Source organism: Fusarium venenatum (assembly GCF_020744135.1).
Source record: "Fusarium venenatum strain MPI-CAGE-CH-0201 chromosome Unknown EDB82scaffold_2, whole genome shotgun sequence".
In the NCBI taxonomy this organism is placed as follows: Eukaryota; Fungi; Ascomycota; class Sordariomycetes; order Hypocreales; family Nectriaceae; genus Fusarium; species Fusarium venenatum.
The window spans coordinates 1,040,927-1,065,408 of NW_027072130.1; the positions used below are offsets into that span (position 1 = coordinate 1,040,927).

General features: G+C 45.7%; 6 protein-coding genes across 6 annotated transcripts; 3 read left to right on the forward strand and 3 right to left on the reverse strand.

Moving 5' to 3' along the window:
- Positions 1–555: 555 nt before the first annotated feature.
- On the forward strand, positions 556–1,131 carry EDB82DRAFT_553839 (uncharacterized protein; the record flags this gene model as incomplete). The annotated part of the gene is made up of 1 exon (XM_025733161.2): positions 556–1,131. The coding sequence occupies exon 1, from the start codon at positions 586–588 to the stop codon at positions 1,129–1,131; it is 546 nt and encodes a 181-aa protein (XP_025584095.1). The 5' UTR covers positions 556–585.
- A 628-nt stretch (positions 1,132–1,759) lies between these two features.
- On the reverse strand, positions 1,760–3,047 carry EDB82DRAFT_535113 (uncharacterized protein). Its single transcript, XM_025733162.2, has 2 exons — positions 2,557–3,047; positions 1,760–2,507 (listed from the first exon to the last, which is right to left on the reverse strand). Exons 1-2 carry the CDS (start codon positions 2,973–2,975, stop codon positions 1,808–1,810), a joined length of 1,119 nt encoding a protein of 372 aa, XP_025584096.1. The 5' UTR covers positions 2,976–3,047; the 3' UTR covers positions 1,760–1,807.
- Positions 3,048–7,740: 4,693 nt separating this feature from the next.
- Positions 7,741–9,057, reverse strand: EDB82DRAFT_494787 (uncharacterized protein). The gene is made up of 2 exons (XM_025733164.2): positions 8,567–9,057; positions 7,741–8,499 (listed from the first exon to the last, which is right to left on the reverse strand). Exons 1-2 carry the CDS (start codon positions 8,962–8,964, stop codon positions 7,815–7,817), a joined length of 1,083 nt encoding a protein of 360 aa, XP_025584098.1. The 5' UTR covers positions 8,965–9,057; the 3' UTR covers positions 7,741–7,814.
- An 826-nt stretch (positions 9,058–9,883) lies between these two features.
- EDB82DRAFT_573732 (uncharacterized protein) lies at positions 9,884–11,407 on the forward strand. Its single transcript, XM_025733166.2, has 2 exons — positions 9,884–10,803; positions 10,861–11,407. Exons 1-2 carry the CDS (start codon positions 9,929–9,931, stop codon positions 11,222–11,224), a joined length of 1,239 nt encoding a protein of 412 aa, XP_025584099.1. The 5' UTR covers positions 9,884–9,928; the 3' UTR covers positions 11,225–11,407.
- A 158-nt stretch (positions 11,408–11,565) lies between these two features.
- On the reverse strand, positions 11,566–14,094 carry EDB82DRAFT_553844 (uncharacterized protein; the record flags this gene model as incomplete). Its single annotated transcript, XM_025733167.2, has 5 exons — positions 11,566–11,595; positions 11,648–11,747; positions 11,801–11,843; positions 12,898–13,976; positions 14,030–14,094. The coding sequence occupies 5 exons, from the start codon at positions 14,092–14,094 to the stop codon at positions 11,566–11,568; spliced, it is 1,317 nt and encodes a 438-aa protein (XP_025584100.2).
- A 7,522-nt stretch (positions 14,095–21,616) lies between these two features.
- EDB82DRAFT_523071 (uncharacterized protein) lies at positions 21,617–24,248 on the forward strand (the record flags this gene model as incomplete). The annotated part of the gene is made up of 3 exons (XM_025733170.2): positions 21,617–22,546; positions 22,599–23,310; positions 23,386–24,248. The coding sequence occupies 3 exons, from the start codon at positions 21,617–21,619 to the stop codon at positions 24,246–24,248; spliced, it is 2,505 nt and encodes an 834-aa protein (XP_025584103.2).
- Between the last annotated feature and the right edge of the window lie 234 nt (positions 24,249–24,482).

Consider the following 24,482-nt stretch of genomic DNA (forward strand, 5'->3'; position numbering starts at 1 on the left):
GGCTTACCCTACGGCGGCACGAAGAGAAGTGGGTCATGGCAAAACTGGTTGTCCTCAATTGGGCAATTTCGGGTCGAGTCGCACCCGTATACTCCTAGCAGTACTGACAGGGATTTTCAGGTGAGAACAACGCCTCGATCTTGAAACATCTCAGGCTGGTCCGATTTAGCTATTCATTTGTGGTACTGAGGCAGAAATAGAGTCACGGGAAGGGCGCTGTGGAAAACTCCGTAGCAATGTTTACTAGAATTGGACTACGCCACCAAACAAATGAAATTAAGCCACTAACTAAGCCTGGTATAAAAATCAATAGTGTCTCTCTAGCTCTTCAGTTCAAAAGCACAAGATAATTTAACATGCATACTAATTGTTGTACTAGAGGAAGAAATCTTCATGCTCAAGACTAATCACGAACTCTTGGCAGGGGTACCGTAATTACATTACCATCAGGCCAAAAGACAGTGCCTACTATATAACCTCTCCTTGTCGCAACAACAGAGGTCCTGTTCATTCTTCAGGTCATCTTTTACACCAGTCACTCGTTTAACCAACCAAGATAACTTCGGTATCACCACGTTCTTTACAATGATCTTCACCAACTTCGTCGCTGGCGTTGTCGCCCTCTCCGTCGGTGTCAGTGCCGGCCCTTGCCGTATCAGCTCGCAGTCTTCTGGATCTGTTGTTACCACCACTGCCACTGCCGAGACCTCTTTGGCCACTTCTACCATTCTCACCACCTCTGCTGTCGATTTCACCACCGACCTCACCACCTTCCTTACCCTAACTGGAACAACTACTGCTGATGTCACCTCTACCGCTGAGGAGACCACTACCGCCGTCGCTGAAGATACCACCACCGTTGTCGTTGAGGAGACTACCCCTGCCGAGACCACAGCTGCCGAGACTACTGATCTTGAGGCTACCACTACTGCCGAGGCCACTACCTCTGACTCTGTTGTTATTATTACCCCCACCCTCATTGCTCCTCAAGCGACCACCTCAGCCGCTGTGATCGGCCAGTGCGCAAGCAATGAGGAGTGTGATTCCCTTCTCGATGTTGACGGACTCAGCTGTATGGAAAACTTTTGCGAGTGCAGAGCTGACCTGCTGTGTCACGTTGCGGTATACTAGAGGGGCAGGTAGATTGGAGGGTTGTGTATTACTGTATTAGTCTGGCAGTCGATGAATTACCTGAGAGGATGCCTTTAAACTCTTAGGAGTAACTAATGTTAGCATTGTATATATGGCTTATATCTATTACTTTTCAACCTTGGACTTTCACTTCGCTCGAAAGGAAATATAGTAATAGATGTGAAGATAATCGTCGAGGTCACGTGATTGCACGCGTGACACCCTTTACGCTCAACACTCACGAACTCTGAATCGATGGAAAAATTGTAATGCGAGGTCTCCACTATCTCCATCCCAGAATAGAGACCCTGCGGCTAGTTTCTTATCAGATCGTCCGCAGTTCTGCCTGGTTGAAAATAGCTGCATCTGGGGTTCCGTCTGTGCACGGCGATATGAAGTCGGGCCCAGATCGTTCTGTGACATCGCTGGCACGCCAAAAATCTAGTCAAGCCACCACCATGTAGATGAGCACACGTAAGCGACGATCTTGGAAACTGTGTTTCAGCTGCTGCTATTCTGCATGAGACGCTACATTGTAAATCTTGATCGTCTCGTTCTATCCGCAGCACCATTCAAGAGACCCAATCGTGCAGTCAGGACACAGAGTAGACAAATAATTAATTAATTCGTTCATTCTATCAATAGATTATTTGATTACGCAGTGTACTGTAGTAGACTAGACCCAATGACGATCCGGGTGGCCATCCATCTCATAAACCCGATTGTCTCCCATTTCTTGCGGAGGTTGGACAGATTCCCCACTCATCTCGTAGGTCAAATTCTGCCCCATGGTTGGCATCATTCCTTGCGACGCGTCACTCTGTGCACTTGGTGACACAGGCTGATTCATCCAAGCTTGTGGTGAGGCAGAATTCGGTGAGCTCAGTGCCGTCATTGTCGAATTTCTCCAATCGCTCGGAACCGAGGAGGTTGGTCCTGTCTTTCCAACATTTGGATCAGACAATGGGTCTTGTTCCATCTGATTCATCGGTATTGATTGGCGAGTCTTTTTCCGTGACTGTCGCACAAACCAGACGATTCCGAAAATTACAAGAGAGATTGCAGCGAAACCTCCCACCGCGCCACCGATTATCGCTCCGAGATTATTTTGACTGGAAGATGGCGGATCTGAGGTAGCAGAAGAAGAAGATGTTGATATAGCGGAAGTGCTTGATGCTTTAATTTCAGTTCCTGAGGTTTTGGAAACAGAATCAGCATTCAAGTCAATGGTTGTTGTTGCGAAGCTCGCGTCCTCCTGGCCGCTATAAGTAAATGACACGGTCGAAACTCGAGTCGCTGGGGTAGAGGAGCATCTAAAGTCCTGAATTCCTTGCGGAAATGCGTACGTCGCGCAGTGAGGAGCAGACTCGTTGGTACTAGATATACTCATCAGCACCACATCTTTGTGATATACATTTCACTCACCAGAGAAGGTTCACTGTGTTACCCACGCATGTATCGTTACAAAGATTTGGATTCAATGCCGTGTCTCTGTCTACACACCGAAAATGGATATCGAAATTGTTGCCATTGTCAAGGTTACCACAGAGGATCCCTAGGTCACTTGCCCACATGCATGGACGGTTATTTTCGCATGTTATAGGTAATGTTGGTCGACCTGATAGAAAACCGCAGGTTTCATCTGAGGCTATTGTAACGACAATTGTATTAGCAGTCGAGCTGGCCCCTCCAAGGACGATCTCGCTTGTAATATCGGGAGTGGCAGTTGCGTCTGAGGTTGTGTCCATCTCCCCCGTTTGTGAAGCTTGACCGAGAACTTGTGAGAAGGAATCCTTAACGGCCAAAAGGCCGATGAATATCACAAGCTGCAGTCGCTTGTTCATTGTCAATCAGGTTGAATGGAAGTGTATAGTCAAAGGTTCATGTGTGTTGTCAAGGTGTCCCGCACATCCCGGTCTTGGGTTTACTTTTACGTGATAATAGCAAATCAGTCCAACAGCAGCGGCATATGTGTATCTGTAGAAGGCTCCGACCAATAGCTATCGTGAGACATTCTGATACACACCAATATTAGGCATGAGAAGTCTTCGCACCCAATCATTTCAAACTCGCGAGGCCTACTGTGTCTCGGTGTGGCTAGCTTTCCGAGACAAATGGAGGAGCTGGAGGCTGTGACCAGATATTGACACATTCGTGCATGGGAGTGGCGATGGCGTAGCAATCAGTACATGCTCCTCCAAGCTTTCTGGGGGGTGTCAGAAAACAAGCTACATGAAGATCATGTTTACTATGTTGAAGGTGGATCCTCGCGTATCTTATTTCTGTCTCTTGAGGGCTGCGGAGAAACTTTACTCTGCATATGCATGATGTTGGTGTGGGTGACACGCCACTGGGTAAGAGTCTCCGCTGATGATTGATATGGCACGACGTGGCTATAATATACTTTAATAATACAATTAACCTGTTTGTTCAAGAATTGGTGATGAGTGCTCAAGACTACATTATGTAGAACTGTATTGACCTACTCAGATTTTATCGTTCATATCTTGAGCAGCTGGGCTTTCCATCGCGTGGGTTAATGCCAATGGTGTATTTATTTTTATGCTGGTATTCAGATCTTGGTTGTCATCGTTGAATCCTATAGGAAGAAATATGTCGCATCCGCCGAAACATGGAGCTCCGGACGGAAGCCTAGGACTTACCATAGTAAGATGTGCTCCAGAGCCTCCAGACAGATTTAGTAAAGCTAATAAAAGCTTTAGTGGCGCAAGCCGCCAACATCGTGCAATCGATTATCGTACAAATCTGCAACAGTCTTCCAAAACTGTCTAGCAAACTAGATAAAGCATGACGAAAACCAATGCCCGAATGGCTGTGAAGCCGCTTGGGCGATGTCGGGTCGAGATGCCTTGGCACAACACACTTCAGCCCTTTCAAAGCCTCTTAGGTTTCGGAGCCCGAGGTTCACCGAATCAGGAATGACTAATATGACTACATTTCAAGTTTAGTGCCAGGCTTGCATTGAGCCTCATGCAGATGCAAGCCGCAAGGTTTAAATATTAGCAACAGCCGTCCCACAACGGAAACCCAGAGAACAGGTGAGTATGTCATAAATAGACACAGTAAAAGATATCAGTTAGAACTGGTCATCATAAAATAAGAAGATATTCTCAGTCTGTTCTATATTGCTATCCATTATAAACCTAGAGAAGCTGTAAAATGCATATTGTAAACAGTCTTGTCTTTGGTCTTCTTTTTGGAGGAGCATGGGGTCAAACGGTCGAAGAGCAAGCGACACAGGGTGATAGCCTCATTAGCCAGCAAAACCCAGCACCGACCGTCATTGGAACTGAACCGACTCAGCAAGATGCCCCACTAGAGCCAACTCTTCCTACTGCTCCCACTGCTCCCACTGCTCCCACTGCTCCCACTGCTCCCACTGCTCCCACTGCTCCCACTGCTCCCACTGCTCCGACAGCTCCGACAGCTCCAACTGAACCGACTGTTCCAACCGCACCAACAGCTCCGAATGCACCGATAGGGCCAACCGTTCCTACTGCTTCGGCTCAAGAGAATACTCCAACTGAACCAACCGAGCCTTTTATATCTACGGTGACTACCGAACCTACCGTACCGACTGAGCAGACCGAGCCAACTGATACTACCGAGCCAACTGATACTACCGAGCCAACTGATACTACCGAGCCAACTGATACTACCGAGCCAACTGATACTACCGAGCCAACTGATACTACCGAGCCAACTGATACTACCGAGCCAACTGATACGACAGAGCCAACATCGCCATCAGACTCGGTTCTTTCAGCAGGGCCTACACCGCCAACAGAATCTGAAACTGACTCTGTTACTGACACTGTTGAACCAACCTCACCAACTGACACCGCCGAACCTATCTCACCAACTGACACCGCCGAACCTATCTCACCAACTGACACCGCCGAACCTATCTCACCAACTGACACCGCCGAACCTATCTCACCAACTGACACCGCCGAACCTATCTCACCAACTGATACTGCCGAACCAGCCTCAGCAACTGACACTGCCGAACCGGCCTCAGCAACTGATACTGCCGAACCAGCCTCAGCAACTGACACTGCCGAACCGGCCTCAGCAACTGATACTGCCGAACCTGCCTCAGCAACTGATACTGCCGAACCTGCCTCAGCAACTGATACTGCCGAACCGGCCTCAGCAACTGGTACTGCCGAACCAGCCTCAGCAACTAATACTGCCGAACCAGCCTCAGCAACTGACACTATTGAACCATCTGGGTCTGTTCAAGGGACTGCTGAGACAGGTCTCAGCCAGCCTACCATACCAGTTGAAAGCGCAACTGAGCCCGTTGAGCCAATAGCTCCTACAGCGCCGACTGAGTCTATCCCAGATGTTGTACCAACTGAGACTGGAGCAGAGGGTAGTCAACAGACCGAACCCGTTACCGAGCCCACTCAGCCGACTGAATCTATTGAACCAACAGAGCCTACCGAAGCGCCCGTCCCTACTGAATCCATCCTGCCAAGTGAATCTGCTCAGCCAACAGACCAAACAGAGCCTGTCAGTGCCACTGAGGATGTACAGTCTACTGAACCAGCCCAGACGAGCCAACCGGAAGAACCAACTTCACCAAGTGCTGCACTTGCTCCATCCGCGACAGAAGCCCAGTCTGAGCCTGCAACTGGCTCTGATGAAGGTGTGCAATCATCGGTGCAAACCGAACCTTCCGCGTCACCGATTGAGCCAACTGGAGAGACAGTAGTTCCCACAGAAGATTTTTCAACGGTGCCTACTGAACCTGTCGAAACCGGGAACGAATCCGTTGCAGTGCCAGAGAACACCCAGGGACCTGGAAGTGCTTCCAATGAGCCTACTGATATCCCTGACCAAACTGAGTCATTACCATCTGGTTTCACAACACTTACTACCGCGGCACCTGAGCCTACGGGTGAGGTAGCAAGACTAGACTTGACTGATGCTTCACTTGGCCCAGGTGCGACATTCACAGAAGTTGCAGGACAACAAGCAATGTGCGTATCTCACCCGAAAATTTTTACATCTGATATAAGCTGACATTGATCTTCACAGTTTACTAGAAGCACCTGCTAATGGTGAAGCGAGTTTCACTCTTGAAGTAAAGGAACCAATTGCCATCCCAGAAGGCACTCCTGTCAATGTCCTAGTGTCGATCAAAGTTGAAGAACTTGGTCCTACGAAGCGTTGGAAGAGGTTCCTTTTTGAAAGAGCCAGTGCAGGCACTCGTCTTCAGTTGATCATGAACGAGAAGAAGATCTACGACAAGCAGGTTAGGACTACTGAGGGAAAGTTCCGACAGATCAAAAGTGAAAAGACTAGATATGTACAGAATCCCATGATTGAGGTACTCCAAAAGGCTGGGAGTAACCCTATTGCTGTCACGGTACGTGGAGTATCCGTTGTCGGATCGTCTACTCCGCCAAAGAGACCGAACATCCCGGTAGTGGTATCCAGGACTGAAGTTCTTCCTGGTACTCGAGAGGAATCGCCTGTACCAGTGGAGGAACCGACGATGCAGCCTAAAGAACCCACCATTCCACCAGAACAACCGACCGTTCAACCAGAGGAGCCCACCATTCAACCAAACGAGCCAACCGTTCAACCGGAGGAGCCAACCATACCAGTAGAGGCCACTGGGCAAGAATCTGTTCCAGGGGCCCAGGAGACTACAGTACCAAGAGGACAGCCAAGTACTGCACCAATTGTCCCTGGTACAAGGTCTATCCGTGTGACTCAAGAAACAACAGTTCCCAGTAACACTGGTAGAGGCGGTGGGGTTAAAGAATCTGGGAGCTTGCCTACATTGTCCAATTTGCAGCCCGAAACTGGAACTGCCACTGCCACTGGCGTCCCTGGTACTGTCTCCATACAACCTATCCCGACAAGTACCCCTGGACCTGTGGAGATTCGTCCAAATCAGGCAGGACATGGTGTTGTGGTGAACATGGTTGTATTATATGGTATCCCTCTTGCTGCAGCAATTCTAGTTTGATGTAGTCTAGTTGAAAAAAATGGAATCATTTAGCATATAATTTCCCTGCAGTACTTCATTCAGATATGATGAGAAGCATGGTAACGGGTCAATAGTGACGCTATCTCACGACAATTTATGTGGCTCCAGGCTTATCTTATCTGTTATCTAATCGTCAGATGAACAGTTAGACACGTGATATAGCACGGGACTCTGAATGTCACACTTCACTCTTTTACTTTCATGTCTCCCCATCAGAAACGCAAATGATGATCGCTTATTCTGCAGTTGCTCATCAAATTGTCTATAGTGCTCTCCGACCCAGAAGACGCGATGATCACTGTCAAAGCCTTACATATGGCTGAGCAACCACCATGTAACGGAACACGCGTAAGCATAGAGCCTTCTTTTCAGCTGCTAAATATATGAGCCATTTAGGCACAATGTGCTGCACTTTAAAGCCTTGTTATCCACTTTCATCTCGATTTCGTTGTCACATTTTGCAACAACGGAAAAGACATTGCCGTCTCTAAGAAGAGTAATGTCCAAGGCTCGATGGGGTCCAAAGATGCGCGTTAAATTGCACAAGGGATACTTGGACAGTTCCTATCCTATATCCGAGAGATTATAGACAAACAAAGACATTCATTGATCTCATTACAAAGCTATCTATTATCAGCGTCGAATGAACAATAATTCAACGTTCATTGGAACCATTCCCCATTTCGTAGATTCCAGAATCTCCCAATTCATGTCTTTCGGGCTGAACAGATTCCCCGCTCATCTCATGCGTCATTTGCGGCCTCATCGGTGTCAATATCCCTTGGGATGTCTCACTTAGTGCACTTGGCGATGTTGGTTGACCCGTTCCAGTATGCGGTAAGGCTGAATTAGGCCAGCTGACCGCCGTCATCGTTGAGCTTCGCCAATCGACCTGTGTCCCTGGCTTTCCATCATCGTGCTCCACGAAGTCACCTTGCATTGATTGACGATTTTTCTTGTTTCGCGACTGTCGCATAATCCAAATAGTTGCGAGAGCCACAAGCGAAAGAGCTGTAAATCCTCCAATTGCTCCGCCAATGATGGCTCCAAGATTGGTCGAGCCCGATGATGACGGAGGAGAAGTTGATGGTGAAGTAGAGGAAGGAAGGGACAGAGATGATGTTGGTGAAGAGTGGGTTGGTGTAGCCAAGGTTGGAGAGGTCTCGGAATAACTCTGGTCGGGACGCAACGCCGTGGTAATAAATTTCGCGTCGTTCTGACCGATATAAGTAAAAGATGCGGTCAACTGTCGAGTCGGGCGGGTGGACAAGCATCTGAAGTCCGTTATACCGTCAGGTGAGAATATATAGGTAGCGCAAAAAGGAATCGACGCGTTAGTGCTAAATAGAAATATAGTTAGTTAGTTATATTCTCCTGCGATTATGGATCATGTTGTGATTTGCTTACCAGTGGAGGGCGAGCGTGTCTGCTGCACATGCTTCGTCGCAAAAACTTGGATCTGTAGCCATCTCCAGATCATAACATTGTTGATGTACTACCCAGTCGTCGGATTCGTCAAATTTACCACAGATGATTCCTATTGCTTTCATCCACATGCATGTTTCTTGGTTATCACAAATAATGGGGCTTCCAGGCCTTCCTGAAAGATAACCGCAAGTTTCATCTGGGGCTATCGTTATGATATCAGCGTCTTCAGAGGTACTTGTCTCTTGACGCCGAACATGAGGAGGCTCTGTTGGTCGGTCAGGTTCACCAAGTTGTGCTGCTTGCGTGGGTTCGGAGAGAATGTAACCCTGCGCAATAGACAGGCAAAAGAATATCATAAAATGTAATATTATGTTCATCGCCAAACTTAGATAAGCTGTTTCATAAGAAATCGATGTTCGTTTCAAATCTGTCCCCTCGACTTCGGGTATGGGGATTTATTTTTACATGATAGCCGCAAATTCGCCTCACATCACATGCTTGTCCATGAAAAATGACAAGCAAAGCAGAAAGAGACACATTGATAGACAACCCCGCAAAGCGTTGCTAAACATGGAAACCAATCATAATCCCGTAGCTATCAGTCATGAGGCCTTCACTACGACGTTGTGGCTGTGTTAACTGCATAAATTTACATGCCCATGAGCAAGAGTTGAGGGATCGTCTTGCAGATGATGCATAAATGCTGTATAATGTATCGAATCAGACTCTAAACCAAGGTGAAAAAGCAAATAATGTTGGGGTCTGGATAACACATCATCAGGCAAGTGTCTTAGTAGACCACAAGTACAGGATAAGCCTGCAACGAAGATCCTCATTTATTGTTCTGTGCATATGGAAATCAGTTCAAAGATTTGGACCTAAAAAAAAAAGAACTCCCTCGTCAGTTTTAAATCTCCATTCTCTACAATTTTCTTTTGTCCAATTCGGTACATTCGAACGGTCTAGAAGAGGTAGGCTACGCATAATGTCTCAATAGTTTGAAGCGGTCTAGACGACTTTGAGTCAATATGCATTGCCGGAACACATTCAGAGCCAACAATCTTTGACGACTATCGAACCACGATACAGTGGATTGCCTACATGCGAAGTTCATACTACGCATGCACATAGCCTCATGCACCTCCAGCCCCATATTTAAATAGTAACAGCCATATCAAGAGGTTGTCATCAAGAATAATGAGGCTGTGGTATAACCGGAATCAAGTAGATCAATGGGCCAACTTATATAGCAGACAACCCTAACTATGTCCTCAAAATAAATCACAACCACATACTCTACAACTTTCATTGCCATCACTGCCAATCTAGAGATATACCGAGATGCGTCCTTTGGCTTTACCCATTGTTGGTCTTATCGTTGGAGGTGTTTGGGGCCACACAGATGAGGTGCTGAGCGAACCATACCCAACACTGAGTATCAATCAGGACGGACAAAACTACCATTCACCGGAGCCTGATCATCCAGAAAGCTCAATTGTCTCAGTGGAAGATCCATCGACAGTTGAGTCAACTGTACTGCCTACGGCGATTGAGTCAGAGCATGAAGTAACTGTGGAGGCAGTCACTCCATGCGAAACTACTGAGTCTGCATTACCAACAGTCCCATACGAATCGGTACCAGAATCTGTCTATTACCATCCGCCAATTGAGTCCGAGGATATAACAGCAACACCAGTGGAGGCAACCACTCCATGTGATACTACTCAACCTTCGGTACCAACGGTCCCATTTGAACCTGTAACAGAATCTTACCATTATGGTCCACCATCTTTCACACCTGAGACAACTTCGCCAAGTCATCATGTTCAGACCATGACTACGGAATCTGAAATCCCCTGTACTGAATCAAGTGCGGATGCACCCATTCGGTATTCAGAACCCGAACCTGTTACCGTTCAGCCAACTATTCAAACCTCCAAAGCGCCAGAGCCTAGTAAAAATGATGTACCTAAGCCCCATCCGCCTATTTCTATCCCAAGCTCTAAGCCAGTCCAACATCCCATCCCAACTGTACCCATCCATACTCCAGTTGTTGAGCCTACTGTTATCATCCATACGCAAACTATCCCATCAACTTTCAAGACGGTTACTAGTACCGCAGCTGTACCTACAGATATTGTGCTTAAAATAGATCTCAGCGAGGCTACGCTAGGTCTCTACGCAACATTCATTGAAATTGACGGACGCCGAGCAATGTAAAATTCCCCCATGGCAAAGTATCAACTGTGTGTAGAAACTAACATATATAATAGTCGATTGGCCCCCACTCCAAACGGTACGGCAAGTTTCACTATCGAAGTCAACGAAGAATTGGAATTCCCGGTTGGTAGTTTTGTCAGCTTCGAGGCTTCTATCACAGTCGGAGACATCTGCCCCAACACTAAACGGAATGCGAAGTTATTCGAACGAGCAGATAAAAAGGACAGGATACAAGTGTACAAGGATAATAGAAAACGCCTCGACCAGGAAGCCAAAAAGACTAATGGCAAGGTCGAAAAGTTAAAGAGCAACAGAGAGAGGGTGGAGCCGGGTCGTGCTGCGTACACAATCTTGCAGAATGGCGGTTCTAATCCTGTGGGTACCACTTTCGACCAAGCTAATATTCGGCCCTCGTGATTAATCAGACGACAAAACATTGTGGTATAAGTCTTTGAAGGGGAGGCTATCGCAGATGCAAAGAACACTTCAGTTCTGCCAAGAGAACCAAATCTCGACCTGAAATTGTCATGATACAGGTGGAGGGATTGGAGAGCATACAACGTTTCTGTTTCTGCCTTTTTGCCGAGGCCTGGAAAGGGGATATGATTTATTCACGAGTTAATTATTTATATTACGTCAATCTTTAAATGATAAACCAACAATGTCCGTTCATTCTCTTAGCGAAATTTTCGTTTCCAGTGAAATACGGGTGATCCTGACAATACTACTGGTATTCCCTTTTTGAACAAATGATGATCCTACTTGATCTCATGAGAATCCTTCTGGTTCTACCCCATGTTTATTTCGGTCTTTAGGCACAGTCGGTATACCCAAAGCTACCTTCTCGTGACTCTGCTCCTGCATTGCATTCCACATCATGCTAGGTCCAGCTGGAATCTTCTTCAGATTTTTGAGTGTGAGTTTTTGCAGAGGCGGTGGACTTAAAAATGCAGTTAGCTACAATCCACAATGCTTGGGATGAAAGGGTCTTACAGGGCGGATGTGTTGATCGACAAAGGATTACCCATGGCTTCTTCTGGATATGATTCGATGTGAGTTTGTTTTGTTCGCTTAGTTTCATGTATGTCTTAATTTAAACATCTAAGACTGTCTCTAAACCAGTCTTTATACTCATGAGTTAATCTCCAATTCATTACCGCGACTCCCAGTCGCCTAGTAAACAACAACTGACGATACTTCTGGGAAAGCCCTATGAAACCCACAACCCAGCCCTGCCTGAAGACTACACCTTCTTGAGAGTGCACATCTGTAGGTTGTGCCTGGATCCTGCAAAGATAAATCACATCTGGGATGTCACTGGTTACACAAACTCTAATTCATCAACCTACATGATCTCAAGCAGGCATTCATGGATACCCTGGCTTCTAGACCTGGTAGGAAGCCATTAAACATGTAGGAAAGCTGAACTAAATTAGATTATTGCGATCTGCATTCCAACAAGAAACATGACGACTTACATCTCTCGGTGTGGGACACTTCCTTTGCTGCCCTGCATGAATGTCTCAGATGCCTCTTCCAGCCGCCGGATCGAGCTTTTTTGTCTCACGTAGTGCTGTTTTCGGCTGCTTCGTATCCATCTCGTAAGGAAGTTGCAAATATGAATAGTAACTGGCACGAGTTATAGGGTCTCTTTTATCCCCATGCCTCGCAACCGTGCATTGCTCCTCTGTTCGTCGTTCTGCTTGCCATTTCCCCTAACCTACTTGTACATTGCCCCTAAGTCCCTGTATCACCATTCTCTGCTTGGCAGGCAAATAGTTTATGGAATAAAATAGATTTCAAATTCATTGTAATAGTTTAGAAATTCCCAATCAAGTTCCAATTCAGTCCTTCAATTTTCGATCCACCAACAATCAGGCGGCCTCTTCCTACCGCTTTTAAGAGCCTCGACCTGGCTGACTTGTACCTGCCGACAAACATCTATGATTACCAAGTCCTTCTTTTCGGACGAATTGTTTTCTTATGTATCTCCTTGATATGTCTTTTCAACCTTGTTCCTTTGGTGGCGTCTGCGCCTTTTGGTTGATAATTACACTCAGGGCAGCGGACCTCCGTATTATCAATGTCACCGAAGCTAGGGAATCCTGGTGAGGCTGTCGCTGATGAGGAGGCTGTCGCTAAATAGCCTCCCATTGCCCCCAATTCCGGGATATCATCGCATGTCATTTCTACATCGGGCTGGTTGGAATATGTCGGTGAGAAGTGCAACAGGTTGACGTATTCTTCACTGTTATATCGTAGAAGTGGTGCGACGTTGGGTATAACATCACTTTGCGGATGCAAATGGTGGATACGAGAGCTACAAGCCTCACCACCTGACTCGAATTGAAATCTGTGGAGTGGAAACGAAAGGTTTGGTACATTGACTATGGGTGCTTTTGGTGCTTGTTGATGCATGGCAAGCTGGCCAAGTGTGTTCCATTCGGCCTCGGTTTGTCGAGTGTCCACGTCCCATAGAGATGCCTGATAGGCTACTTCATAGTGCTGTAATGGATGACTTGGACTCTCTCTGTGGGTATGTGAAGCGGTACCATTGTACTCTTGCTGTGTGTTGTCCTGGTAAACGGCTGAAGGGACATGTGACATCAGTGACATCCAGATATCGTCATGATCCGAGTTAATAGGCTCCGCATGGTCTTCCGATGGCATGATAGGGACTGTTGACTGAGTGTGATGTTGTTGAATATGGAATCCCATGATTGGTGTGGGGACAGAACAGTTCGGATACGCAATGGTGGAAGTATTGCTTTCGACGATTCGGCGATCAGAGCCAACATCTGCAGCCTCCCCAGAGCAAATAGACGAGAGACCAACGATATTTTGCTTGCCTTTTGCCGCAGCTGGATCTCTTAAGATCTCAGGCGCGTTCTCATTGCCGCTAGTCAGAGAGGCCGGGCCTTGGCCAGAAAAGTTATAATACGAGCCGCAGCAATTACAGTAGGCGTCGTTGGCGGAAACATGAGTGCACGTTGCGGCATGGAACAACATGTCTTTGGGGTTCGCGAATAGTTCCTTGCATTTGGAGAAGGGACAAATCCATCTCTCGCGATGAGCATTGAGCGGTTCATCATAGAGTATTTTCAGTGCAATGACAGCAATTATCCTTGCTCGGGCCAGGCTATCAACGAGAGCAGAGATAGTTCCGATACTAATGGTGTTAGTAGGGTGTCCATTGAATCCATACTTTGATATAGAACATACTTGCACTGGGCTTGTCGAAGGGGAATGTCCCCATACGGTTCGAGAGATAAACTAGTGTCTGACATTGGAGGATCGACGCACAGAATAAAGAAAGATGAAGAGATGTCCTCCAAGGAATGAACCCAGCGGACAGAACCAGTCGTCTTCGGCATTTGACCAAGAATATTTCCAGCGGGGGCTCCGTCACTAAATATAAATAACAGCAACTCCATCAACTGCCTGTCAAAGTCTTCATTCGTTCGTCTGACACCGTCTTGTCGTATGTACGTTGTTGACTGCCGCGGAAAGCTCGGGCCAAGCCGAGAGGCGTCAGACTTTCATTGTAGCATGCGAAAGGATCACCATTATAACCTGTGCTAAAGCACCTTGTCAGCAGAGCTTGGTGAAGAGTAAACATAGTGCTATTGATTGCTTCGATAATGTACGAGAAGATTACATGGAACGTTTGCATAAGGTAGGTACTAGCGTTGATATGAAACAAACGGCTTCTTTTAAGTTCAATCCGCCATCGGGTATCGACTTCTGTGCGTATAGCTGGCTGATGCCGCTGCACCAGTAAAATTATTTTCCAAAGTGCCGAGATCTGATTCTAGATGGAACTCTATTCACATGGGCGCCTTACAAGGCAGTAATGACGTCTGTAGGGGCGTACGACCTAACCTCTGGCGGAAAGTAAGTAACAAACTAGCAACACCCGACAGGCAATTTGCCTAGCGATGTTTGTGCCTAGCTGTGATAACCTGAGGCAGTAGCAATTTTCGGCGTACCTGCATCTGGAAGAAGACCATTATTTCTTTAAACGCAGACAACGTTATGCGGCTGTGACACAAAGGGGTAAATAGCTAGAAAAACGGTTTCAAGTCTTCAGAAAACTCAGAACATGGGGAAAGGTCATATAATATGACAACAGATCTTCGATTTCGTGTCAGAATCGCCATTAGCAATCACGAGGGCTTTCTGTGTCAGGCATGTCTCCCTGAAATCAGGCTGTGGGACTGAAAGCTGAGCTCTACGACACTGTCTGTGAATCTAGAATCTTGTCAGCCGATTGGTGACTGAAACCTTTTCAGGTGTGCCACAAAACGCCTGTCTCAGACGGGAGGGTCTCTCAACATTTTTGCCATCTCAACAAGCAGTGCGTCTCGAGGGGGTAGTCAAGGCATTCTTGACACCACAACCTGCTTATCTGTGGGTACGACATTTGAAAGACAGAAAGCGAAACTTCCAGTCTGCTTATGACCTTTGGGAGTAGCCTTTGCCACCTGTTTCCTTTGCTTATGACATCTGGATGTTGCAAGTTCTGGTATAAACCGGAAACCAATTGTTGAGTAGGACTGTGAAGAGACGTTTTGAATGGGAAGGGCAAGAGTCGTGGTGTCATTGTACATTTGGGAAAAAAAAGTCGGTGAAGGCCATCTGGAGAAAGGAGTGTGTCGTACTCTGACTAGGCAAACCGAGCATCATTCCAAGCCTGTTTCACTCGATGACGCTTATGACTTCCCAACCACCTATGAGATTCATCAGAGTCAGCTAGATGGAATATAGTTCTATGATTTCTCATTTCCGCCTCATATCATGGCTTGCCTGTTGAAAAAGATTAGATATCAGGCCTGTGTTGGTACCGCAATCCATCGGTGAACAGGTAGTAATGAGAAAAGTTGTCTGCCGTGGCAGCATGAAGTAATTTGGGGTGTCGTACTCCACAGGAAGCAGTCGTATACATAATCCAAATCTCTTGCGTGTACAGTTAACACATTCCATCATTTTTCATAGTTGAGAATGAGAAGTATTGGAAGAATTATTGGGTTTTGGTTGGAGAATAAAAACAAAACTACCCTATATTTATACTTATTAATTGTTCAATATCATTTTTTACGCCGGTCAAGTTTTGGAAAGGCACAGGGTGTGCTTCTGTCCCCATCACCGTGATCATGGCAATGTCTTTTTAAGACAGTGGATATTACCTATAAAGTGTTCCAAGGGGTACCTGGAGTGTCTATTTGAGCGATTATACCTATGTTACTATAGGCTTCACTGCCGCTCAGCATGGCGATCGCGATGGCGAACCGAAATATGCTGTAAGTGCATTCATCAAAACAACCCTCCATGTAAGATATTAATACTGAGTGATATCACACAGTTGGAATGCCTCCAGGATGGGGTCCGCAAGGCCGGCTATGAGCTCGATGATACCACCTGCCAATGTGACATTAGCTTCAGCAACAGGCTTTTGGGCGGAATAATTAACTGTATTACCGCAGTGTGCAGCACCAAAGAGGTTCTCAGTGTAGTGGGCATTGCCGATAGCGTCTGCGAAGGCTTTGATAAGACTAATGTTGCATCTACTACAAGCGTATACACCGCTTCTGGAGAAATTGCCTCTTCCTATGCAACCTCCTATTCATATTTTATTGGCAATGTAGACCATGACATATAGGACAACATCTCTAGTGTCAGCGACATTCCCGTAACTCTAGAACCTGACAAGTCTCCAAAATCTACAACAGAGACTAGTTCTACCCCATGGAGCACATTAGATGTACCTGTATATTAAGGTAAGTTTCCTCTTGCTCTTTATAACTAGCTATGAGATTCTAACAAACATGATTTAGAAACTAAATCGAACCCAGCTTGGATAGCAGGACCAGTGGTTTGCGGTTCAGCGTTTTTGTTACTTCTTCCGGCTATTTGGTATTTCCTCATGAGAAGGCGAGCTAAGGAGGCCAGTACTCAAGGTGTGCATGAGTTACGCAACAACTCACAAAACGGAAAGGCATACCATGAAATAAAAGTGTCTAAGCCACAACCCCATGAGATGGAAGGGTCCATACCACAGCCTTCCGGCATGCGCCATGTCTGCCTTTCAAGCTTAAAATGTAGACCAGGAGTCTAGGACCGTCATGGCAAGGAAGAGGAAGGGGGACTGGCGTGGGAGGGGTTACGTCTGTTTCGGTCCAGAGGCTTGTTTTTGTCTTTGCTTGCCTTTGGCGGTCTGTGACTGGAGCAAGGATGGGTTTTGCCTCTCATATGTGGAAAGAAGGTCGGTGTTACTTGTAGGGACTGTTCAGTTGGGTTATACCTCCTGTTCTCTTTTGACTGCGACAAGACGGCTGGAGTGCCAGACGCGCGAAGGGGTAACTATTAGAAAATGCATCCCAAAACGTCAAGAGCCTCAATCAAACCTGAAATTTATACCAAACGAGTTAGTATTTCTCGATCTCTGCCATAATCAGGCTGAGAGATTCTGTGCCGCTTTGCTACCTCCCTTGAAGCAGGCACTGGGGGGCTGAGCATCTAGCTCGGGGATGAAAGAGTCTTGTGAACCAATTGGAAAAGGATGTCGGTTCGGCTTTGCTCAATTTCGCACTGTCTCTGAAGATCTGCTCGCCATTGGCCCATTGCAGTAGCCTATGCGCCCGGGTTCATTAGACAAGGCATTCTCGACTCGAGGCCAGAACCTAATTTGTGTGTGGTAGCTAGCACGCGATCTCGGTGATTGATGGGAATCCGACATTTTGGAACATGACAGATGGTGGCTAACTCAATTCACTACAGTTTGTACTACCTTCAGAACTATTCATGTGTCACCGTCCTGATATCGGCAAGTGTGATATGGGCCAGCAACTGACCTTTCGATATAACTGTGAAGTTGAGGATGAATGAGAGAGATTGGAATGCTTCTGTCAGCAAACACAGTGTGGACAGAGTGATAGAGCTGGCTGTTCTATGCAAGGGGTCTATACCGTCCTCCGTGACGTATCTCAATACACAGGTCAATCCCCGCGATGATCACAAGACCGCGTTAACGAATCCAGACAAGGTTTCAAAATTTTCCCAATATGCGTCGGACGTTAAAAGAAACACTATGTGTTTATTTAATAATCTCGACAGCTGACCCAGTGTGTAGGAAACACGAAAAAACATATTTTTGAGACTGTGAGTGACTTTTTAGTGTGCGGCCGTAGTATAATTAGCATGCCTACCAGGTAACTATCAATGGGATACATGAACTTTACAAGGATGATCATCAAATTGATGGACGTCAATGGTGTAAATTGAAATGAGAAGAGTACCTCTTAAGTCTCAGAGATACATCCCATCATTTAACACTTTCCACAAAGCCGTAAATCCTTCTACGTATATGCTTGTCAGCTCATGAAGGCAATTATTAGCATACGCTAAAAACGCTAAAAGCTCACTCCTGGGTCTCGAAGGGGCAAAACAAGACAGCTGAACAGCCCACATACCTGTGCAATAAGAACTACGTACGCAAATGTGTATCTATACCTTGAGTATCTGATTGGGGCTCCTTGATACCATTAGAAGGCTCGGTGACTCGTAACAACACTACATTGTTTAGTGGAAGACCTTTCCTGGTTTCTACCTGTTTGCTTGTCGATTTGTGCGGGCTCAGTGACTCAAGTTAAATTGAACTTTTAAAGTTCACTTCTATTTGCAGCTGCGTGTTTACAGTCTCAAAATTGGCTCCGTCAATGAATAGATAAGCCAGACTGTGTTCTGACCAAACAAGTTCCCCAACCAACTGCAAATTGTGGCTTAATGGGACGAATCGTACCGCAGTCAGACGAGCCCCCGTGGGTGATCGGACGACTCTAATCTTTTGTTGTGTCGCAATGGCCTAGTGAGCACCAGTTGTATGTTGACGTTTTGTCACTCTGTCAGCCGTACTAACGATGATTTGATCGTTGGTTATTCATACTCAAAGTCTAATTCTGGCTTCGTCTCAATATTTAGCCAGCCCTCAGTTGTAGAATTCATACAGCAACGTTAATTTCACGAACACAAAAGCCCTCTCAGGCCTGCTGAAGAGCTCGCTTCCAATTCCTTCACTCACCCCTACCCAGGAATATCCCATCGAGGACTAATTATAATAATAATCTATAGCAAACTCTTATCTCCAACTTTGCATGTTTGTTTCCAGTTCTCCTATTCACTTCATTGGGCTCATATACCAAGTCATGACAAAGCTTAATTCCTTTGTGTTTATCATCGTCTTGTCTCACACTCTTTTTAATGTTCTTGCATTCCCTGAAGCCACCAAACGACGCGATCTTGCATACCTTTCACCGCGGATACGTCTCAGGCTCAGCTGGTAGTGGCGTTGTATGCTATGGAAACACAAAATGCACTTGGGAAATTGGCGAAGTAAAGGTTATTCTCTGCGGCTTAGTTATACACACGCAGTGTCTTGAAAGAACCGTTGCACTCAATACTACTTTGTGTAATGATGTCTGTCAGAGTGACGAATTCAAGCTTTTGTGGTACGAGTCATACTCAATTAATCATTCCTTGGCTAACAACCATAAATCAGCACGAAGACAAATGAGCCTTATTGCGGAACATATTACTATGAATCTGGCATCGTGGATTATCGATGTATGCAATCGTCCATGAAGGCCCAAAATGTAAGCTTCTCTTACGATGGACAAAAGGGTCGCGCTTTCACGACAACATATATGGAGGACCCTTTCACCGAGACCGAATTCTAGTCTGAATCTCATACGGTCGAATCCACCCCTGCCATCGCATCTACATCGACTTCAGATACACCCGAACCTACAGATAACCCTAGTAGCAAGCCCAACGTAGGGGCAATTGTCGGTGGTGTAATTGGTGTTGTTGTCGTTATTGGGCTTTTTGTGATCGTGATTGTCTGGCTTCGTCGAAGAAAGAAGCTGGTGGTACCTACTGACCAACAAGAGCCATATGCGACAACACCTCAAACACAGGTCTACTACGAAGCTCCGGCCGATTCAGTCTTTCCCAAATCTGCTGTATCACATTGAATGGCTTTTCGATTGCATGCTATTGTGGGTTCTATAAAGTTCACAAGTATATGTATGATGTTTTATTTACTAGTTGTTTTATACTCAAGACTTTTCAACTGTCCCTAGTATCTGAAGGAATTCTCAGGAGGAAGTTTTTAAGTTTACCGTTGTAGAAATAACTAACGAAAGACTTGTGCGAAGAACAGACATATATTAAACTATCGAAAGCTAAATTACGAGAATACATTTAAGTGAATTACAAGTTTTAAGTCCAGTAGAATGTGTCATCTTCCTGGTCAGCAACAACCCTACAAACCAAGTTCTAGTTAACTTCCAGACGGAGTTTTGGAGAAACAGATGTGCATTCTTCCAAGTATCTCGTGATTGTTTACATAATGGAGGCATTCATTTTTGGGTACTCGGCGCGTTGGTCCTACATGTCAGTTGTCAAACTACCAGCAGAACAAACGAAGCTTACAAAGAGACCAAGTCACGTTTAGTAGCCAGATCAAGAAGCCATATAACGCCGTGTTCATAACAGTCAATAGCTACATATGTTAATGTTGAAGTCTCAACCGTGACTAATATAATCTAATCTGTAGTGTGCAAAGCACAGATTATAGAGTCTTGCTCAAAACCCCATTTTTAGATTTCTGTATTTTCAGTCGGGCAAGCGAAAACAAATGTCTGAAGTTATCAGCAATGAATCAATTCGGCATACGAAGGCAGGGTGTGAAAAGCTTTGCCACGTCAGATTCGGGTGGCTGAGTAATGCATCGGTAAGACGAGTCCGCCTATAAAAACACATCATATTTTGTTCTTTAAGACTCAGCGGTAAATGATAGGTCATCATCATAAGATAGTGAGTGATATTTACCCTGCAAGCTGGGTCGCTCAATGGGAACAGTCTGGGGCTGGGTCAGCACAGAGCCTGATGTCATAAAGAAGACTTGGGCCCTAATTTACATCTGGCATCACCAATTCATTATTTCCCCGCTCAATTCCATGTATCTTCAAATTCCGGGTGGTCAGGATCTTTCAACTACACTTTGTAGCATCAAAACGCACAAACGCATCCTGCAATACGTATTGTGCCCTCTTTATGGTATTGTCTGAGTTCATTGCGAGCAGAAAACAAAAAGAGTGATGGCTACGGGATTGGAGGCTGTTGGCGCCGCTAGTGCTATACTGTCATTCATAACCTTTGCCGGCAAAAGCAAAGCTATCTGAAATCGCTGAAAAATGCGTCCAGATAGCCGGGGAACTGCAGAAGGAGAGTCAAAGTATCACTAGGCGATATCAAAAGGGCAAGTTCCGCCGAGCCGTCTCTATGTCACTTCGCGCAAACGCGCACAAAGCAACGATAAAGGAATTGGAACAATCTCTAGAAAGGTGCAGGAAGGTCATGGAGACAGAGTTGCTATTCAAAATATGGTAAGTAATTTACTGATTAGCAGTGTACCTTGATTATCACCTTATGCCCAAAGATACATGTTGCCAATTATGCTAACCATGTGAATTACGCAGTGACCAGAGTACTGCGATAGAGAAGCAACAAAGCCAGGCATTTTCTCAACTCGAACGCGATGTCCAAGATCTTATCCGCAATCTCGCGAGTGGCCAGACAAAGATCGAGAACCTTGTTGCAGAACAAACCCAAAAAACGCGGAAAGTGCTTAGCACAAACATTGCCGCCCATTTCAAAGCTTCCGAAGCGAAGGCTATTACAGACGCTCAAAGAGAGCGTCTATTGAAGAGTCTCAAGCCAGCAGAGATACGAATGAGATAAAACGACGTGATGTCTCCATCAGATGCTTCCTTCGAGAGGGTTTTTGCGTCATACGAGCGGGTTTGTCGTAAGGATTCTGATCACAAAGACTGGAGAAAGATCAAGAGGGGTTTCTTAATTGGAATTCAGGAAGAAACAGAAAATGATGTCGAAGATTCTAATGATTCCAACAACACCGATGAACACGACGAGTCTGACGAGTCTGAAGATTCTGATGATTCCGATGATTGCGATTATGTGGATGTCGGCAATATCGATTGCATCTGGGAGTCTTTCGGCGCATGGCTCCAATCAGACGATCCTCTATTTTGGATACAAGGGAAGCCAGGATCCGGAAAAAGTACATTGATGAAGTTCATCATTGAAAACGACAACACGGCGTGTCTCTTGGAATCTTGGAATTCCGAAATGAGGATCCTTTCATACTTTTTTTGGAAGATAGGACAACAATCACAAAATAGTATCAAAGGGCTGTTATGCTGTTTACTACACGACCTTCTTGACGGTGACTACGAGATGCTAGACAAAGTTTTGGAACATTTTTCATTCTCGAGGTCGAAAGATTTCTATCAGGAGTGGTCAAGTGAAGAGGCCGAAAAGGTCCTTTACTTCCTTTTACAAAGCCAAACCTGTCCAACCTGCATTTTCATCGATGGCCTTGATGAAATCTCTGATAAAGACGGTTTCCAAGTGCTCATTCGCGTCCTGTGGAGGATATGGGAGATGCCTATGGTAAAGATTTGTGTCTCAAGCCGGCTTGAGACAGGACTTGTAAAGAGACTTGAAGGAAAGAAGGCTCAGAAATTACGTCTGCATGATCTTACCAGACCCGAGATGACAGTCTATATTCAAAAACAGCTGGCAGGATCTTCAGAAGGATTGATATCTGCCTCTTTGCTGCAAAATATTATCGACATATTGCTCAGAAAGGCCGATGGAGTTTTCCTTTGGCTTTTTTTTGGCAACACACAGTATCATTACCGGAATCGAGAATGGCGACGACGAAGAATCCCTTATGAAACGACTGGATGAATTACCCGATGAGCTTGAGGCACTGTACGAGGCCATGTGGTCCAAACTCAATGCCAACAACAGGATCTATCGAGAAACTGCTGCAATGTATTTCCATTGTATGATAGCCGATGGATGGAGCTTCCGGGGTACCGATGCATATGAAAGGTCCAGGATGTACAGGGAGACTCCAACCTTGGCCCAACTATCAATGGTGGTAAAATTTAAGGATGATCAAATGTTTCCCCCCAGAGTCAACAATAAATCTTTGCATGAGCTGAAGCAGTTATGTGACGCGACAGAAAGCGATCTTAGTACTCGTTGCGCCGGATTGCTCCAAATTTCCGAGAAGTCTGTTTTCGACACCAGCCACAGGAAGGATGCCTTTACAAGCGAAATCTATCCATTTACTCGTTCGGTTCAGTTCATTCATCGCACAGCTCACGACTTTCTAGTTGATACAAAACCTGAGCAAGATATCCTCAACTACTACAGTGGTATGAATCGAATGGTTGATTTACAGCTTAAGATGTTCAAGTCTGAGCTTTATCTCTCGGCAGTGTATCACACAATTGGGGTAACGGCAATGCCGGACGATGCCATCGAACACTGTGTTGAACTCCAAAAGCAAGGTGTCAACGACAAGGCCATGTTGCCAGTGCTTCAAGTCATTCAAAACCTTTGGGATCAAGGTGCATATAGACATACATCGTACTCATTTCGTTCGCTCCCAGCTCGCCTTGCATGTGAGCTGACAAATATGTAAGACCTCTGTCTTTCTTGGATGCTGCAATCAGGATCATCTCAGGCTCCTACTGTCGCTCTTCGCGACATATGCATTGAGTGGAATAGTGCAGAAATGGCAAGCCCCCCAACACAAATGATCCAACGACTCATTGCATCGGATGCAGACCCACATGCGGTTGGCCTGACATCACCGTCACTAAGGCCGCCTTTCGACGATGACGCGTGTTTTACTCATGAAATATCTGCGTATGAGTTGCTCCTGAGAGGCGCCTTGAACCGGTTCAGCCGTGGTGATTACGACGTTTTACCGACGATTTTAAAAGTCATTGACAGTATGGCACCGTCATGCCCAGAATACTGGCGTCGAAGAATCATAGTGAATATTTTCCATGGAGAATTAGATTCTAACGAATATCGCCATATCTGTAGTTGGGAATATCTCTATCCAACCCAGGGCTGGGCAACGTTCGAAGTGGATATGCAGTATCTACTCAATCGGTTACTAATTGCTGTCTCGTCCTGCGGAATACCAACCCAGGCATACAAGGTTCACGAGATTGCAAACTCTGCTGTCGAATCCTACTCGCGTATTCGTAATATTGTGCCGAGACACACATACGGCGATAAAAACCTCTTTTGCTGTCGTGTTATCAATCAAGTGCCTTGGGAGGGTTTGTGTAATAATATGTTCGGACCAATCGATAGAACAGAGTTAAGTGTTAGAGACCTGCTTGAAAGGAGCTTTGACGAAAACCCCGAGTATGATTTTCTGCTAGGGAGCTACGAGCAGGTCTCCATAGATGACGAGATAGACCAATTAGCTTCCGAAGGCCTTGGATTTTACAGAGAAGTCAGTCAAGAAGATTATGGCCCAATAGAATAGGGCTGTGGTGGAAGAAGGCATTTATAAGTGAAAGAACTAGGTATAAATTGTAATGGATGAATCTGGATTGAAACATGAAGGTCGGCGATCTCATTTGATACTCAAAACCAAATATGTCTAAACAGTTGGTGGCTTTCATTCATAGCAGTTGAGTGGAAGTTCTCATTATCAACAGAACTATAGGTAAACTTGATTTCTTCGTTTCTGTGAATGAATACTGCACGAGGGGTCCTT